The following is a 17,243-nucleotide window of genomic DNA, read 5'->3' on the forward strand; positions in this document are numbered from 1 at the left end:
AAAAGGGTTGGGGAAGGAGCTCAGTGCAGAGACCCCGTGTTCAACCCCAGTGCCGCACACACATTGGGCACTGTCTGTGGAGCTCAACTCCTCCCTCCTCACCTCACTGGGGCCCTGCGTGTGGCTATGACCCAGCTGTATCCCAGTCCCACATTGTGGCCCAGTGCCCTGAGGTGACGATCTGCCTGAATCCTGCCTGGTGGCCGTAGAAGCCAGGGCTGACACTTAAATTGTGGCCCGGTCTGGATGGAGGCCGGGGACAGCTGTCTGGGGTGGGGGCGCTGCAGGTAGCTCAGTGGGACAGTGTTTGCCCGGCTTGTGCAGGGCCCTGGGTTCCTGCCCGAGACCACACCACCACCACACTAATGGTGGGATTTACAGCCCAACACGACTCCAGCAGGAGTGGGACATGGGGCAGGCAGGGGAAACCACAGCTCCTTAATAATAAATCACCAGAACGCCGAGTGGGCTCCGGGGGCCCATTTATCTGACCTGAAGGCCCTCTTTTCACCTAGGCTCTGGCCTCAGCTCAGACACAGGAAGGGAAGCCAGGTCCACAGCGAGGGACTCCCAGCAACGCCCAGAAAGGACAAAGGGGGCACACACAGACAGACACACACACCCCCCTGGATGATTATGGTGCTCTAGGCTCCTCCTTGGTGGCATCTGAGACCCAGCAGAGCCCCTGAGACTTGGGGTCAGCACCGTCGCCTCCCCAGGCGCCCAATTGTTGCTGGAGGCGGAGGGCTGCTGCCTGCACGCCTGAGGCCGCAGGGAAACCAGAACCAGGCGCTCGGAGGCGTGGCCAACCGGGAGGCTGTGCGCAGCCCGCGGCTGCGAGGAACTCATCAAACCTTCCAGACGACAGCGCTCCAGCAGGAGGCGGGACAGCAGTGGGGAGAAGGAGCAGCTTAGAGCAGAGGGGCGCGGGCTCAGGTGACTGGCAGAGACTCGACTCGTTCTGGGGGAAGGCCGGGGCTGCTCCTGGGGGTCCAGCTTTCTTCTCAGGTCCATGAGCCCCATCAGCTGAGGCCGCACCGCGACCCACCCATCACTATCGAGAGTCCATGACCTCCGGCTGAATCTTGAGCCCCTAGTCCAGGCAGCGGTGGGGAGATGGCAGGCAGGAGCCCCCATCCAGAGGTACAAAAGACCCCTGCTCAACAGCAGTTCCATTATCAGCCCTCTCTAAGGGGAATCTCTGCTCTCAGACGTGCCCCACAATACCCCTCCCCGGGGGTGGGGGAAATCCTGTTTCCATGGTAACAGCATCTGCACTGCTTGGTCTAGCTGGCAGAAGCGCCCCTGGTGGCATGGGTGCTGGGGCTCTGGGTGCAACACACCCTAACTGCAGTGGGGCCTGTGTGCACAGGGAGCTGAGGGAGGCGCACAGCTCTCCTGGGTAGGGCGCAACTGTCCCCCTCCCCAGACCCACCGGCTCTACCTAATGGCCAGTGTCGCTGCATGTCAACCCCAGGCCTGGAAGAAGGGAGGCTTAGGGGAAGGAGGAGCAGTGCGGACACCCAGGCCTCACAGGGGTTGGTGTCCCTTCACACCCCAGAGCGTCCCCTCACCTCAAGTGATAAAAAATGAGACACAGGCCCGCAGAGTGGTTCCGGTTTAATGGAGGAGGCAAAGGTTACTGCGGCCTGGCTATTGCCCCTGGGCCCATGGCCAGCTGGTCTGGGCACTGTGCAACCGTTGGCATTTGCAACTGGACGAGCCCTGGTGCCCGCTTCTGGGCCTGGGGCCTTCCCCCCACGACTCTTCTGAAGTTGAGGTGTCTGGAGGGGCCGCCCTGACTGTGGGAGCACAGGGAACAGAGACCAGAGTTCCAGTCTCTGAGCCCCTCCCCGGCCTTTCTGGGACAATAAATATGGCGGCGGCGGCCATGCGGCCTCACTCCGTGCGCAGGATGATGTGGATTCCCGAGTCCGTGAACACTGGCCCGCTCATCTCCCCTGTCCGCAGCGCAAATGAGGCATCTTCAAATGGTTTCTGCATCTGACCTGGGGACAGGAGGGACGAGGGGAGGCGTCGGTGGTGGTGGTGGTGGCAGATGGGGCTCCTGGCTGCTTTCATCCATCACCGAGTTTATAGCCCTGTCAGCGGCTGAGCCGCAGTGGCTGAGGCAATGGGAACATTAAGGAGGCCGCGGAAGCTGGAGACAGCATGAGGGATGGCAGCCGGGTGGCTGCCACCCCTGTGTGCTAAGGCGCACCTGGCCTTAAGTTTGGCAGTGAGCCCCTCACCCAGCCTGGTTCTGCCAGGGCCAGCACCCAGCCCCAACCCTTTCCTGGCATCCCCACCCTGGCCTGGGTAGCTCTGGCCTTTGAAGACCTAGAGGATGGGTGGAGCACTGTCACCTGGAATCCCCAGTTCCCTCAGCCCTTGCCAGGCCTATCTGTCCCCACCTCCTCACACCCTTTGTTTCCCCATGTCTCCGGGTGCAGAGGAAGTTCTGGAGGCCCCCTAAGAACCTCTCAGGAGGGGATGCCACGGATAGGTCAAGGGTGCCCGCTGGGCCCGGGATGGGAACAGTGGTGCAGGACGCACGGACCAAAGCCCCAGGGGAGGCCAAGCTCAGAGGATCTGCACCCCAACAGACAGGTCCCACAGCCATGAGGCACCTCCTCCAAGCCCAGGAAGGGACCACGCTGCCACCTGGTGGCTGCTAGAGGCCCCGTCGCAGAAAGCGGGGCCATGAATCTGCTAGCCCAGGGAGGGAGCTGCAGAGGCAGATGTTGGGGCCCCGCTCCTCGCCCACCTCTGCTGAAGGCACCCAGGTCTCCCCTGGCCTTGGCCGAGCTGCAGTCGCTGAACTGTGAGGCCAGAGACTCAAAGTTTTCCTCTCCTGACTTGATCTTCTGGATGTAGCCTGTAGGAGGGACAGGATAAGGAAAGGCTGCTGTCAGGCACAGTGTGACCGAGTGGGCAGCCATCACCTGTCCTGAGGCACCTGTGACCCCCAGTGACCGCACAGCCACACCAGTCTCCTATGGTCCCTCTGTCCTAACAAACAGGCCCAGGCCTAGACACATTAAGTATTTTTTTTCCCCCATAATTTGACACATTAAGTATTTTGGAGGAAATCTACCTGGAAGAGACCCCCATGGTCTGGGTGGCAGGGACATGGATCGGCTCTATGTACCCTGGTGCCACAGCAGAGCTGCACGGCTCTTCTCCCCACAACAGGTGAGACGGGGGCGCCCAGGCCAGACCCACCCTGTGTGTGGCCCAAGCTAGCCCCAGGGTCAAGCACCTGTGTGACTCACTTTGGGAGTGACGCATGGGAGCGGTGCACATGTGTGTGGTGAGACCCGTGTGTGCAGGAGTGCGCTGGGTGGGGAGCAGCAACCAGCTCCTGAGGTGGACAGAAGGCTACAACAGGCCGGACAGCGCATGCTGTCCCCACCCCATACCCCAGACAGCGTCCTGCTGCCTTCTCTCAACAGGTGAGGGCAGCTGACATCTGTTGGTGGCATGTGCACCCTCCTCACCTACACTGCTCCCACCGCTCCCCTGTGACCCACACTGGGTCTCAACACACCTGCCAGGTATAGACGACAGGGCCACAGCAAGCAGGTACCTGTGAGTCATCCAGGGACCTCGCTGGGTGACCTAATCAGTGCTTCAAGGCCCACTAAGCCCCTTGCGTCTCCAGAGTGGGTGCTGATCCCACTTGCCCAAGGGCCCCTGGCTGGGCATCAATGCCACCTCAACCTGAGGGGCACTGCAGGGAGCACATGCCTGGAGGACTGGGACGTGGCGACCGCAGCATCTGGTCTGCGCAGTGCTGCACACAGGATGCCCCCTGCCTCATCACCCCACCCTGTCTGGCCTCCTGGCATGTCATGAGCCAGTGGCTGTGGTGCCACCTGCTATCACCACTGTCCCTGCATGGGCCGTCTGTCCCGTGACAGATGAAGCTGCCCCTATTCCTCTCTGCTGTGCCTCCTCTGGCACCGAGGGCAGAGCCAGCAGCCATGTCAAGGTGCTGCCACCCAGGCATCTGGGCACAGGCGGTCTCTGCCTTGCTGACTCTGACCTGGACCAGATGTGCCAGGTCACCTGTCCTGCTCTTCTCCCTGGACTCTGGGTACCTATGGGGCCTTCCCCATGCAGCTCTGGTGTCCCTACCTGTCCCTTCCCTGTGGGCCACAGTGATCAGTGAGGACGCTAGAGCCTACAGCACCGCAAGCCATCTGCTGCCTCTAGAAGCAAACTGAGGGAGGCCCTGCCCTGACCCCACCAGAGCCACTGGGTCCCCCACAGTGAGCAGCCTGGCGTTCTCACAGTGTGTGGCGCCCCCATAGCTCACAGGGCTTAGAAATGTTCCACTCAGGCAGGGGTCAGAGGTGGTCTTAAAAGTAATCTCAGCACTCGGGAGGCTGAGGCAGGAGGATCACTGAGTTCCAGACTAGCCTGGGCAACTGGGAGTTCAAGGCCAGCCTGAGCCGCATAGCAAGACCCTGTCTCAAGAAGACAAAAACAAAAAAGAACAGCCTGAACTGGACAGCTAGACCTCTCCCCAGATAAAAGAAAAACTGTCTTTACCAGGCGTGGTAGTGCATGAGGTTCAGGCAGAAAAGGCAGCTGGGGATGCGGCTTGGCGGCGGGCTCCCTCCCAGCACCACCAAGAGAAGGTGGCAGAGGGTGCCAGTGGGGTCCCTGCCTCCTGTGATCCCAGCACCCCAGAAAGCCGAGGCAGGAAGACCCCAGCTCCAAGCCCAGCCTGGGCCACTCGGCCAGACTCTCAGGAGTCCTAGGCCAGCCTGGGCTACACAGGGAGACCCTGTCTCAAACACAAGCACGCAAACACCCAAACCAAGAATGGGGTGGGGGCAGTACTGTGTACTACCTGACTCCACCTCCAGGCCCAGTGCCCAGGCCTCAGTGAAGTCTCTCCTGGCTGCCCCCGTCCTTCACCATCTCCAGCCTCGGTGCTGTCTGCCCCCTCCCAAAACCCCCCAGCAGTGGCTGCACCGACATCCCCACTGTTCTGCCTGTGTCTGTTGAGGATGGGGTCTGGGCGCCTTTGCTCCTCGCTGCCCACCCCACCTCCCGGAACTGAGCACCAAGCCCGAGCTCACTGGCAATAAGGGCTCCGTGAATAATCGAGACACATACAGATCCCAGGAAGGAGGCAGAGACCTGGCTGTCAGGCGTAGGCCCTGGAATCCCCTGCCCTTCCGTCCCTCTCTTGGCGGTGCTGGGATGGAGCCCATCACCAAGCCACACCCCAGGTGCTTTTTCTGCCTGAACTTCAGGATCCACAGGGGAGCTGGACAGCCTGGGTCTCCTCCACCTCCCTGAGATGGTGCCCCCTCAAGTCTGACATGGGGGCTCTGCTCGAGCTTGACACCAGGAAGGCACAGCGCAGGCTGACTGGGAGCTCCAGCTGCTGGGTTTCTGATGTGAGCCTGATAAGTCTTTTAAAGTGGGGAAACAGGCATCCCACCCTGGAGGGACCAAGTGACACACAGGGTAGTGGCTGGCCAGGAGTGAGCCATTCATAGATATAAGCTGCCCACCCATCTGGCATCAGCTCAGCAGCTGTGCCCTCAGAGGTGCATGACAAAGCCCCTGTCCCCAAAGTGACTGCATTAGGAGAGGAGCCTGGAGATTGAACCCAGAGTCCTTTGCACTAAGCTAAACACCCAGTTTCTCTCCCCCTTTTTAAAATTTTGTGACAGGGTCTTGCGAAGTTGCCCAAGCTGAGCTTTAATTTGTGATCCTTCTGCCTCAGCCTCCAGAGTACTGGGATGACAGGTGTGCAGCACCAAACCCAACTAGGACCAACGACTTTATAAGGAAAGACACCTAGTGGTGCACACCTGTCATCCCAGCACTTAGGAGGCTGAGGCAGGAGGATCGCTGTTAGTTAGAGGCCAGCCTGGGCTAGGTAGTAAGTTAAGGTCAGCCTCAACTGTGTATCGAAACCCTCTCTCAAAAAACAAAACAAACAGGGGCTGGAGAGATGGCTCAGTGGTCTAAAGCACCTACTTAGAACAAGCTTAGCAAAAGCATCAGGGACCGCGGTTCAATCCCCCAGCACCACATGCCAGCCAGCCCTGCCCCCTGGTGGGCTGAGTTGGTCTCTCTCTCTCTCTCACTCACAAATAAATAAATAAATAAATAAAATTTAAAAAAAAAAAAAAACAAAAACAAAAAAGCAGGGGGAGGAGGCAGCAAAGACACTATTCGGTGGCACACGGCTGCGGTCCAGCTTTTCAGGATGCAGAGCAGGCAAGATCACTTGATCTCAAAGGTTCAAAGCCAGTTTGGGCTACATCGTAAGACCTGGTCTCAAAAAGAAACAGAAAAAAAAATAAAACAAGAGACATCAAAGCGCCTACTCTCTCACGGCACTGGCACTGAGGAAGGCCGTAAGAGGACGAGGACGCTGCAAGAGAGGCTGCTGTCGGGCCAGCAAGAGATCTCACTGGGAACCAGACTGGCAGGAACCTCATCTCCAGCCTCAGCCTCCAGAACCATGACCCTGCTCCCCTCACTGACGTTGAGCTCACAGGTTGTCACTCAGGAGAGGGGGCAAAGAGGGTGGGTTAGAGACAAACTCCCTGGCCCATCCCAGCAAATCCACACGCTGCTTCCGGTCCCCAATGCCCAGGGAGTGGGGATGGGACCAGGTCTGCCACCCCCAAAGGCTAGAAGGCTAAAGAGGGCCACTGACCTTGGGTACACCAGGTCAAAGGAGCCCAGTGGCCCCAAGTCTGGGTGGGGAAGGGCTGCCCGCTGTCTGGACTACAGCTCCTGGCATGCAGGGCTGTAGCAGGGCGGTGCTCCCAGCCCACCTCTGTCAAGGACACCAGCAAAGCCAGCCCGCAGGTTTGGGCTCCTGACAACTGCTGGCCACAGCCCAGCCGCTGCAGAGAAGCTTCAGTGGAACAGTGCTGGTTTGAGCAGGTGGCCGGTCCCCTCGGGGCACAAAGGAGCTCGGGCTCTGAACAGACACCAGCGACACTTGTATGCTCGGCCTGCCTGCGGAGGCATGTGCTGCCTGCATCATCGTCTCCTGATCACCTGGACTGAGCCCAGGAGGGGAGAAAACCAGTTGGTGCTCTGCAAGTGCTGACCTGGCACAGACGGCCTGGCTCTGCAGTGCGCCCCAGGTGCCCTGGCCGGGCCTCCTTGCTGTCCTCCTGACGGCCCAGGACAGGGACAGGGAGCCCGGCCCAAGGTCGCTGGGGGCTGTGCGGCTGGGCCTGCTGGGCCTCCCATAGGGGCTTTGGGTAGCAGCAGGGGCCCTGCCCTCTCCTTTATCCCTGCCACAGCTGGTGACCAGGGTCAATGCTGCCATGAGGTGGGCAAGTGCCAGCAGCTGAGCCCGCTGTCCCAACTCTTCACAGGTGCAGCAACCACAGCTGAGAACGAGGTCATCTGCAGGAGGCCACGTGTAAGGCCCTGAGTGATCCAGGGGACCCCGCCACCTTTTCAATACCTAGTCCTGCCCACCAGTATCAGAGTCCTCTGATTCTGCCCCTCCATCTCTCTAGAACCTGAACCCCCACGCCAGCCCAAGTTCAAGTCAGGGTGCCTAAGATGCAGCGACCCCCTCAAGGCTTCCACGTGTCCTGAACAGGCAGGGGTACTGCGCTGACACTCCAGGCTGGGTCTAAGGGCCTGGCTGCCTGCTGGGAGTGCCCAGACTTCCCCCAAGACTCCAGTCTTAGTCAGGACCTCCAGGCCCCCTGCAGGGTCAGCCCTGCCAGCCACACACTTGTCCCTCCCAGATGTGGGGACAGCCCACCTACCTCGGCCAGACCCAGGCCTTCTTCACCAGCGTCTCGTGCCTCAGCCCCTGGGTGTCTCTGGATCACCCTGCATGTCCACCTTGGACCGGCTGCCCTGCTGAGCCCCTCTCATGCCGTGTCTCCCAGCCCTCTGCCTCAGATGATTCCTCCTGAATCCCAGCTCCAGACCCCGTGCCTCCTGCTCACTCCGGGACTCAGAACCGGGACTACAAGAGCTGGGAGGACCCAGGTGTCATCTCGCACCCTTTTCCACCTGCCTGGGCCTTTTGGCCATGCAGGTCTCCCTACCAGGCCGACCCCTGGGGCCCTCCTGGTAGTGCTTTCTGCTCCTCTTCTCTGCCACTCCTCACACATGGGGCCTCCTCCCTTCCATCCCTCTTCCCCCTCTCCCGTGCTGAAAATCAAACCCAGGGCCTCACCTATAGAGGCAAAGGCCTACTCACTGGGCTATACTCTATGTCCTTTTTTTTTGCTGAAGTGGGAATTGAATTCAGGCCCTTGCGCTTGCCAGGGAAGTGCTTATTCCACTGAGCCATCTCCCTGGCCCCTCTATGTTTGTTTTATCTTGTATTTTGAGGCATGGTCTTGCTAAGCTGCCCAGGCTGGCCTTAGCTCTCGATCCTCCTGCCTCAGCCTCCTGAGTAGCTGAGATTACAGCGTGCACCATTACGCCTTGCTCAGCATCTTTCTAAACCATGCAAGATGGCAGAGGCCAAAAGGTGGTGCCAGACGCCATCTGGATGGGGATGGGGTCTGCGATGTCTCACAGGCCAGTCCTGCACCCGGTGATGCCACGGTGAGACAAGGCTGACTGAGGAAATCCTGGCCAGGCCCCGTGCTAATAATACCACTGCGAAAGTCAGCAATTCTAACTTCCACCAGATGTCGCTTGTGCTGCGCTGCATTAGGTCAGAGTCCCCCCCGGTGCCCTGGAGGTAGGTCCTAGTACTGTAGCAACAAATAAAAATACTGAAGCTCAGAGATGTTAAGTCACCTGCCTGAGGTCACATGGCCAGGCCCTGGCACAGCGGGGTGGGTGCCCAGGCTGTCTGGCCCCTGGCTGTCTGAGCAGGTGTAGCTGCAGAGAACCGGGTCTCTGGCAGGAGACACCGCGGAGGAGGAAACAACATGAGAGTGACCCAAGGCCCACTTTTTTTTTTTGGCAGGACCAGGGACTGAACTCAGGCCCTCGCACTTGCCAGACAGCGCTTATCCTCCTGAGCCATCTCCCTGGTCCCAAGGCCCACTTCTTAGTCTCCTCTCATTTTAACTAGTTTAAATAGAAGTGGTGGCTTCATGTGGAGGCCCATGCCCATGGGTTGCAGCACTCAGGAGGCTGAGGCAGGCAGGTCTCCATGAATTTGAGGCCAGCCTTTGCTACCTAGTGAGTTCTAGCCCACTACATAGTAAAACTTTGTCATAAAAGTGCAAGACACACAGCTGGCCAGGTGTGGTGCTGCACACGCATAACCTCAGAATCTCAGTGGCTGGGGCAGGAAGTTTGATTAAAATTCAGAGCCAGCCTGGCATACATACTGAGTTCAAGGTCAGTCTGAACTACAGCAAGACCTTGCCTCAGGGAAAAAAAGCCAAACAAATTGGTCAATCAACCAATCAATCAATCAATGGAAATAGGCACATGTAGGCAGCAGGGGCCATACTGACAGCTCTGAACCAGGGTTCTACCAACTCCCGCCTGAAGGGCAAGTCCTGCTTAGTTGTTGTAGTTTTGCAGTTCAGGGAGAATTCGGCTCTGGAGGCTCTACCACTGAGCCACACCAAAGACCTTTATACTTACTCATTTAGAGAAAAGGTTTTGCTAAATTGCTTGGTTAGCATCAACCTTGCACTCCTGCCTCAGCCTCCCTGTTGGGAGCTGAAGATGAAATTGATCCTGTGCGGGGGGTGGGAGGAGGCCCCGCTGCCTAAAGCAGTCAGGCTACTTCAGTCTCCAGAGAAACACCCTGCCTGCCCTGCCTGGACCTTGTGGGCTGTTAGCCGCTGGGCATCCTTGTATCTTGTAACTCGGCAGAGGTGTCAATAAAGGCCCCTACTCTTGTTCTGGGGTTCTTTGCCAGTCAAGCATGGGCCACCACCTGACCTCAGCGATTATCTCCGATTTTCTAAATCCTCTCACCACTCGTGGGGACCACCGAGAGGCCAACAGATCTCTCCACAACCCTGTCTGATTTTGTAAATAATGTCTGGCCAGCACTCAGAGGCCATGACTGCTGTGGAGTCCAAGGCAGAGCAGACAGAGGCTGTGCTGGCCACCAAACCTAAAACAGACGTCATCCAGACATCTGGTTTGCATTGATTTATTTTATTTTATTTATTTTTTTGCAGGACCCTGCACTTGCCAGGCAAGCGCTTATTCTACTGAGCCATCTCCCCAGCCTCCAGGGCCCAAAAGTTGAGAAGGATTTTTTTTTTTTGTACAGGCTGCCTTAAGGGCGGGTCTGGTAAGGCAGGAGAAGCTGGGGATCGAACCACTTGACTGTGCTTGCATAAGCAGGCACTTAAGAGAACTGAGCTAACCAGCAGGCCCCCATCTTTAAAGAAAAAGGTGGCTGCCCCTGCTCTAGCCCCTTGGCCGGTGATGGTGAACCTTTTAGGGCTGAGCACCCAAATCCACTTACTTATCACAAAGGCCAGCACTGCAATTAAATTTGAATAGCAGAGTTTTTGTTTTGAAAACACAACTCATTCATTAAAATCTTTTTTTTTTTTTTTTTTTGAGACAGGGACTCACTACATAGTCTAGATTGGTCTTGAATTTGGGGTCAACTGCACTTTTGCCTCAGCCTCCTGAGTGCTGGGATTGCAGGTTCATGCCACCATGTCTAGCACTAACATCTTTTGTCTTAAAAGAGAAACGCCCATGCCACAGACTCAACGCCACTGTCCTAGAGGACAGAAACAAGCAAGGAGTGGCCACTTCCTACGGTCAGAGCTGACTCGCAGGCTCTGGTGCGTGGTTCCACTCTCACCCTTGTATGCTTTCGCTCCAGACACACCTCCATGTCGCCCAGGCCCCTCTTGGTGACAGAACCACTGAGAACAGCCCAGCTACCTCGGACCACAAACTGGCCCTTGATGTCATGGCTGGAGGCGGGGGACCATGACACCCACTGTCCAGGGGAGGCCTCAGAACTAACTTGCAAGGCACTGCTGCTGTGCACACAGGGGTGCCAGGGTCCGCTGTCCCCCCCAGATCACAGATCCTACATGGACAGGAGAGAAAGGCAGCTGTGGACCAGGCTCGGGTCAGGCACTGGCATTTCTCCGTTGGCCACCGGTGGTGGACGTGGGCTCTCCTGTAGCTCCTGCGTGGTCCCTCCCAAGACCCTGTCCCGAGCCGCGCTGCTCACCATTGATCAGTTCCAGGGCCTCCTCCTTGGTCCGGGTGATCTTCTCCTGTCGCCAGGATGAGGGCCGCCTGGACTGGCTGTGCTTGACCAGCAGGTGCGAGCACCGGACCCTGGCAGGCTCCCCCTGCCCATTTTTGCTGCTGCTGCCACCGCCACTGGTGCCGCTGGGCCGCTCCCACTGGCTGGCGTTGGTGATATGGTTAAAGTAGTATACACGGCCTGCGGAGAGGTGGCAGGTGTTCAGCTAGGGCCGAGATGGAGGACAGGGACACAGGACTGACTTGAGAGAGGCTCAACAAACCCATCGGTGTCTGCCAAGAGGCACAGGACCTGGAGATCCTGGATCCCTGCCCTTACTATATGTACTCTAGGTGGGTCAGGCAAGCACTAGCCAAGAAAGATGACCAGATAACTTCTTCCACTGTGGGAGGATAACCCAAAAGAAGGGAAGAGGAACAGAAGAGGCAAGAATTCAGCAGACAGGCCACCCAAGCTTTGTACCTGGTTCAGCCACTTTCTGGAGGATCGACCTTCCCTGGGCCTCAGTTTTCTTACCTGTAAAATGGAGGTAACAATCCCTGCCTGGAGGGCTGTTGAGAGGACAGAGTCCACAATTTGTGAAATGCTTAGCACACAGCCTGGCACACGTTGGTAGGGCAGGTTTTTAGAAATCTTGTTTTTTTGAAGTACTGAAGATTAAACTCAAGGTCTCTAAATTGAGCTACATCTCCAGTCCTCTTTTTCTTTGAGACAGGGTCTCACTGTCAGGCTGACCTTGAACTCACAGCTATCCCCCAGCCCTTAAAAAAACCTTGAGAGTGTCTCTCCAAGTTAAGCTGTCTAGGCTGGGCTCACACTTGCCTCAGATCACGGGTATGTGTTCCCCCGCCCCCACACAAGGACTTGCTTAGAGGTCCAGGGTGGCCTTGAACTGGGGTCAAGCAATCCTGCCACCTCAACCTCCAACTGTGTACCACCAGCCTGACGCCCCCACTTTTTTCTCTTTTAAAAACATTTATTTTTATTTATTTTTTGGTGGAACTGGGGATTGAACTCAGGCCCTTGCGCTTGCTAGGCAAGCACTTATTCTACTGAGCTATCTCCCTGGCCTCTTTTTAAAATATTTTTAACACAGTTGTGCCGATCAGCACCTTGGCCTCAACTTCTGCATCTCTGGTAACAGCTGTGAGGGACAATGATCCCTGTGCACTTCCGTCCCGTGCTCCTTATGAAGACGCTGTCCCCCAGGCTGTGAGGAGCCTGTAAGAAGGACCCTGCAGATGCTGGGTGTTATCCCAAGAGCTAAAAGACCGGGCTGCATAATGGACCTAAGACCATGAAAGGGAGGGTATTGCCCTCAAAAAGGCTGCCAGGGTCCCACTGAGAGTAGCAAAGGCCACAGAGCTTTGCAGTGTGTCAGGCTTAGACTGGAGGCCACTGTCACAGGTGAGGGCTGGGGCAGGCTGGGCAAGTGCACGGATTCTGAGAGTCAATCCCGGTGAGCCTCTAGCGCCTTAGCGATAGGCTCCTTCTCCCTTAACCTCATTTTTCACATCAGCAAAGAGAGGCCACAAAATAAGGACATCAGTACTGAGGGAGCTAATGGAAAGCATCAATGTATGCAAAGTGTTCGCCACAGCGCTGGGTGTTCAGGAAAAGAAAGAATTATGACTGTAACTATGATTACCATGGGCTGTGGAGGAAACAGAGTACCGTGGGCCTAGCCAAAGACGCTAGGCTTGCTTCTCGGGCACCGGCAGGGACACGGGCAAAAGGCCTCAACTCTTGAAACTGCCTGATTTTGGTCAACTTTTTGTGTGTGTGTGTGTGTGGTACGGGGGTTTGAACTCAGGACCTTGTGTTTGTCTGGCAGGCGCTCACGCCACTGAGCTATATCTCCGGCCCCTGCTGCAGAATTCTGGATGAGCTCCTTCAATATTCTGTCCTCAGACTTTCCCCAGTTGTAAAATGAGAGTAATAACGACTGTACAAGAACCGTAACACTTCAGAGAGGGAACTTAAATACTTAAGGCTCTCAGCACAATGCTGGGCGCGATATAAACCGGCACGGTCATTATCCGGGCACACCCTTGTACCAGATCGCAAGCACTGGAGCCGATCTGAGTTATCATCTCGGGTACCGCAGATCCAATAGCAGCGGTGTCGGCCAGGGTTCAGCTGTAGACCCAAGGCCGGGCTGCACCCTAGGCGGGCCGCCCGCCGCACAGCATTGGGGTGCCTTCATCTGGGGGCACCCCCCAGCCTCGCCCGCCCAGCGGAGCGCAGAGTCCTCCGGGGCATCCAGAGCATCCGGTTAAGAGACCCAGCATGCCCTGGGGCAGTGCTGCGGTTTCTCGGTCCCTCAGGCACCCACCCACCCCTGCGTCAGTTTCCCCAAGGCCCAGCTCTGGGAGCTCACGCTCCACACAGGGTGGGCCGGGGCTGCTACCTCGAGCACAACGTGCAGAACCCAAGACACCGCGGGAGGAAGGCGGCCACGGCGCCGCATCCCAAGGGGAGTGCTCGAGCCCTGCGTCCTGGGCTCGCGCGGCCCCCCCCCAGTCCCGACCCCCGTTGCACCTGAGCTGCGGCTCATGCGCTTCTCCCAGCCGGACGGCAGCTTCTCTTCGTCCGCCATCTTCCCTCCTGCCGCAGCGCCCGTTCCGCCTCCGCTGAGCCGCCTGTCCCTTGCGCCCGCCCATCACCACTGTTGATTGGGTAGTCGCGCCCTGTACCGGGTCTTGAAGGCGATGCTTATTGGACATCCTAGCAGTCCCAATTGGTTTTACAGCTTTCTATTGGGCAAAAATGGAGATAGGCGGAGCCAACCGCAGTTTACCTGGTCCCGCCCCCCTCTTCACGGCTTATAACTGGTGAGCTGGGGACGCGAGCCCGCCCTTTTCAACGCCCTTTAATAAGCGCCAAGAAAGTCCCAACCCCTTCTTGCCGCTCTTCGCCAGCCCTCATGGGGTGGGGGGGATATTAATTGGCTATTGCAGCAGTAACACCCACCTCCCGGGGCCGTGCCTAGAGGTCCTCAAGACCCCTAGCAGTAGCGTCGTCTGGCTCGGTAGGGAAGTAACGGCAGTCGACAAGGTACTGGGGAAATTAAGACCTGCACCGTTACCATAGCAACGCCGTTGCCTTGGTGATAAGTAGCTAAGGGCCCAGAGTTTAAATTCGGCTCTTCCCACCTGTTTTCTCCAGATGTCCAAAGCTAACCCTTTCTTTTCACTTTTCCGCAAGGCGAAATATTTATCCATGCTACTGGCCCAAACACTTCCCGTATCTTTTGGAACTTCTTTTTTTTTTTTTTTCCCCTTGCGGAACCGGGGACTGAACTCAGGCCCTTGAGTTTGCCAGGCAAGCGCTTATTCTATTGCGCTATCTCCCCAGCCCCTAGAACCTATCTCCTTCAACTAACTCCCTTTGGATTGCCTTGTCCTGGGCATTGCCAGTCAGAGGACACAGGAGAAGAGTCAGGTGGGAGAAGATCGAACTCAGTTTGAACCAGTTTATAAAGTCTGTAAAGTTAGTGGGACACTGAGGTGTATGGGCAGCCAGAGCTGTGGAACTGTGGGCTGCAATATGAAAGTCAAGGACTCTGGCGGGGAGAGTCTGAGTACTTGGGCCTTTATGTGACTATTAGGAAGGATGGGTGGGGCACAGGGCCTGAACCCAGGGAGCAGGGCTGGAGCAGGATGCGGTGGGCTCCTCACTCTAGGACCAGAATGCCTCGGTTCAAAGCCTCACAACTTGCTATGACGTTAAACAAATCACAGCATTTCTGCACTTGAGCCTCTGCAGCAAAGTAGAGATAAGCAATAATATATAGCTCGTCCCTTCTGCCACAGCAGCCATCGAAGAACAGTAGCCATGGTCCTCCACTGTCCCATGGCTATGGGCAGCAACATGGGCCACAAGGTGACTGAGAATATGAGCAAACTAAGGCACAGCCTCCAGCGCAGACACCTCACCAAACACAAGTTCGTGTGGGATATGACCCGGGAGGTGTGTGGCTTCGCCCCTTATGAGCCGCACGCCATGGAGCTGACCAAGGTCTCTAAGGACAAGCACGCCCTCAAGTTCATCAAGAAAAGGGGCCGGGGATGGGGCTGGTGAGATGGCTCAGTGGTCTAAAGCACCTACTTAGAACAAGCTTAGCAAAGCACAGGGACCGCGATTCGATCCCCCAGCACCACATGCCAGCCCGCCCCGCCCCCTGGTGGGCTAAGCTGGCCACACACACACACACACACACACACACTAAATAAATAAACTTTTAAAAAAGAAAAGGGGCCAGGGAGATGGCTCAGTGGAATAAGCGCTTCCTTGTCAAGCACAAAGGCCTGGGTTCAATCCCAGGTTTTTTAAAAAAAAAGAAACAAGAAAAGGGTGGGGACGCACATCTGCGCCAAGAGGAAATGTGAAGAGCCGAGCAACGTGCTGGCCACCATGAGGAAGGCAGCTGCCAAGAAGCACTGAGCTCCTCTGGAATAAAGCTTTGCAGAAAGTTTAAAAAAAAAAAATATATATATATATGATATATATAATATATATATTATGTATATTATATATTATATGTATAATCTTCCATCTGATGTGAATTCAACAAGCTACAACACTCAGAACAGTGGCTGGCTCATACAAGGATGGGTGCTGGCTGGTATCTGGTGAATAAAAAGGAAACCCAAACATCATAGGACTGCCTAACAAAGCAAAATAAAAATCAATACAGAAAACTAATTTAAAAGAATGAATCATTTACAGAAATATAATTATTATTTTTTTAATTTTATTTATGTATGTGTGTGTGTGTGTGTGTGTGTGTGTGTGTGTGTGGCCAGCCCAGCCCACCAGGGGGCGGGGCGGGCTGGCATGTGGTGCTGGGGGATTGAACCGCGGTCCCTTTGTTTTTTCTAAGCTTGTTCTAAGTAGGCGCTTTAGACCACTGAGCCATCTCAATCTCACCAGCCCCCAGAAAGATAATTATAAAACCTAAAAAGAGGCTAGGGACGTGGCTCAGTGGTAGAGGGCTCTTGGGTTCAATCATCAGTACTGGAAAAAAAAATCTGGATTTATTAAAGTATGTTAATGACCACAGGTGCCAATTCTGGAAAAGGAAGAAATGAGGAACTTAAATATAAAATGTTTAATTTTGTGTAAGCATGTATTAGCATAATAATCTTCTCTTTTTAAAAACAACGTTGGGGGCCTGCCCCTTAGCTCAATTCTTTAAGTGGTTGCTTTGACAAAGCTGTCAGGCTCAGGTTGCTGTGGTTCGATCCCCACAACTCAAGCCAGCCAAAACTGCCCTCAAGGCATTCGGAGCAAAAAAATAAATAAAAAATAAAAACAGGGAGCCGGGGAGATAGCTCACTGGAATAAGGGCTTGCCTGGCAAGTGCAAGGACCTGAGTTCAATCCCCGGTTCCACAAAAATAAATAAATAAATAAATCAATAAAAATAAAAACAATGTCAGTGAGGCAGGACAGTGCATGCCTGTCTGCCCAGCACTCATGAGGCTACGGCTGGAGAATCCCTTAAGTTGGAGGCCCGCTTGAGCTACACAGTGAGTTCCAGGCCAGCCTGCACTGCATAGCAAGACCCTGTCTCAGAAACACTAATTAGAGTGGGCATGGTGACCCACACCTGTAATCCCCGCACCCAGAAGGCCGAGGCAGGAGGATCATCAGGAGTTTGAGGCCAGCCTGGGCTACAAAGTGAGTTCAAGGTCAGAATAATGACACCTTGTCTCAAAATGACAAAAATAATTAAGTTAAAAAATAAAACTTGGGGGCTGGAGAGATGGCTCAATGGAACAAGTGCTTCCCTGGCAAGCACAAGAGTCTGAGTTCAATCCCCAGTTCCGCAAAAAAAAAAAAAAAAAAAGCAAAATAGGGGGGCTGGTGAGGTGGCTCAGTGGTCTAAAGCACCTACTTAGAACAAGCTTAGCAAAGCACAGGGACCGTGGTTCAATCCCCCAGCACCACATGTCAGCCAGCCCTGCCCCCTGGTGGACTGAGCTGGCCACACACACACACACACACACACACACACAAATAAAATTAGAAAAAATAATAAATAAAAAATAAAA

At 55.6% G+C, this 17,243-nt stretch overlaps 1 protein-coding gene across 1 annotated transcript; it reads right to left on the reverse strand.

Moving 5' to 3' along the window:
* Positions 1 to 1,585: 1,585 nt before the first annotated feature.
* On the reverse strand, positions 1,586 to 13,833 carry Pin1 (peptidylprolyl cis/trans isomerase, NIMA-interacting 1). The gene is made up of 4 exons (XM_004632865.2): positions 13,727 to 13,833; positions 11,147 to 11,365; positions 2,768 to 2,878; positions 1,586 to 2,009 (listed from the first exon to the last, which is right to left on the reverse strand). Exons 1-4 carry the CDS (start codon positions 13,782 to 13,784, stop codon positions 1,900 to 1,902), a joined length of 498 nt encoding a protein of 165 aa, XP_004632922.1. The 5' UTR covers positions 13,785 to 13,833; the 3' UTR covers positions 1,586 to 1,899.
* Positions 13,834 to 17,243: the final 3,410 nt, after the last annotated feature.

Source organism: Octodon degus, unplaced genomic scaffold (assembly GCF_000260255.1).
Source record: "Octodon degus isolate 3935 unplaced genomic scaffold, OctDeg1.0 scaffold00050, whole genome shotgun sequence".
Classification (NCBI taxonomy): Eukaryota; Metazoa; Chordata; class Mammalia; order Rodentia; family Octodontidae; genus Octodon; species Octodon degus.

Bases quoted from the DNA above. Each gene is read 5' to 3' on its own strand.
- Pin1 (XM_004632865.2), bottom strand. From the start codon at position 13,784: ATGGCGGACGAAGAGAAGCTGCCGTCCGGCTGGGAGAAGCGCATGAGC. The intron at 11,366-13,726 runs GTGCAACGGGGG...ACCTCTCCGCAG, and splicing joins GCGCATGAGCCGCAGCTCAG to GCCGTGTATACTACTTTAAC. The intron at 2,010-2,767 runs GTGGGCGAGGAG...TCCTGTCCCCAG, and splicing joins CCTGGGTGCCTTCAGCAGAG to GTCAGATGCAGAAACCATTT.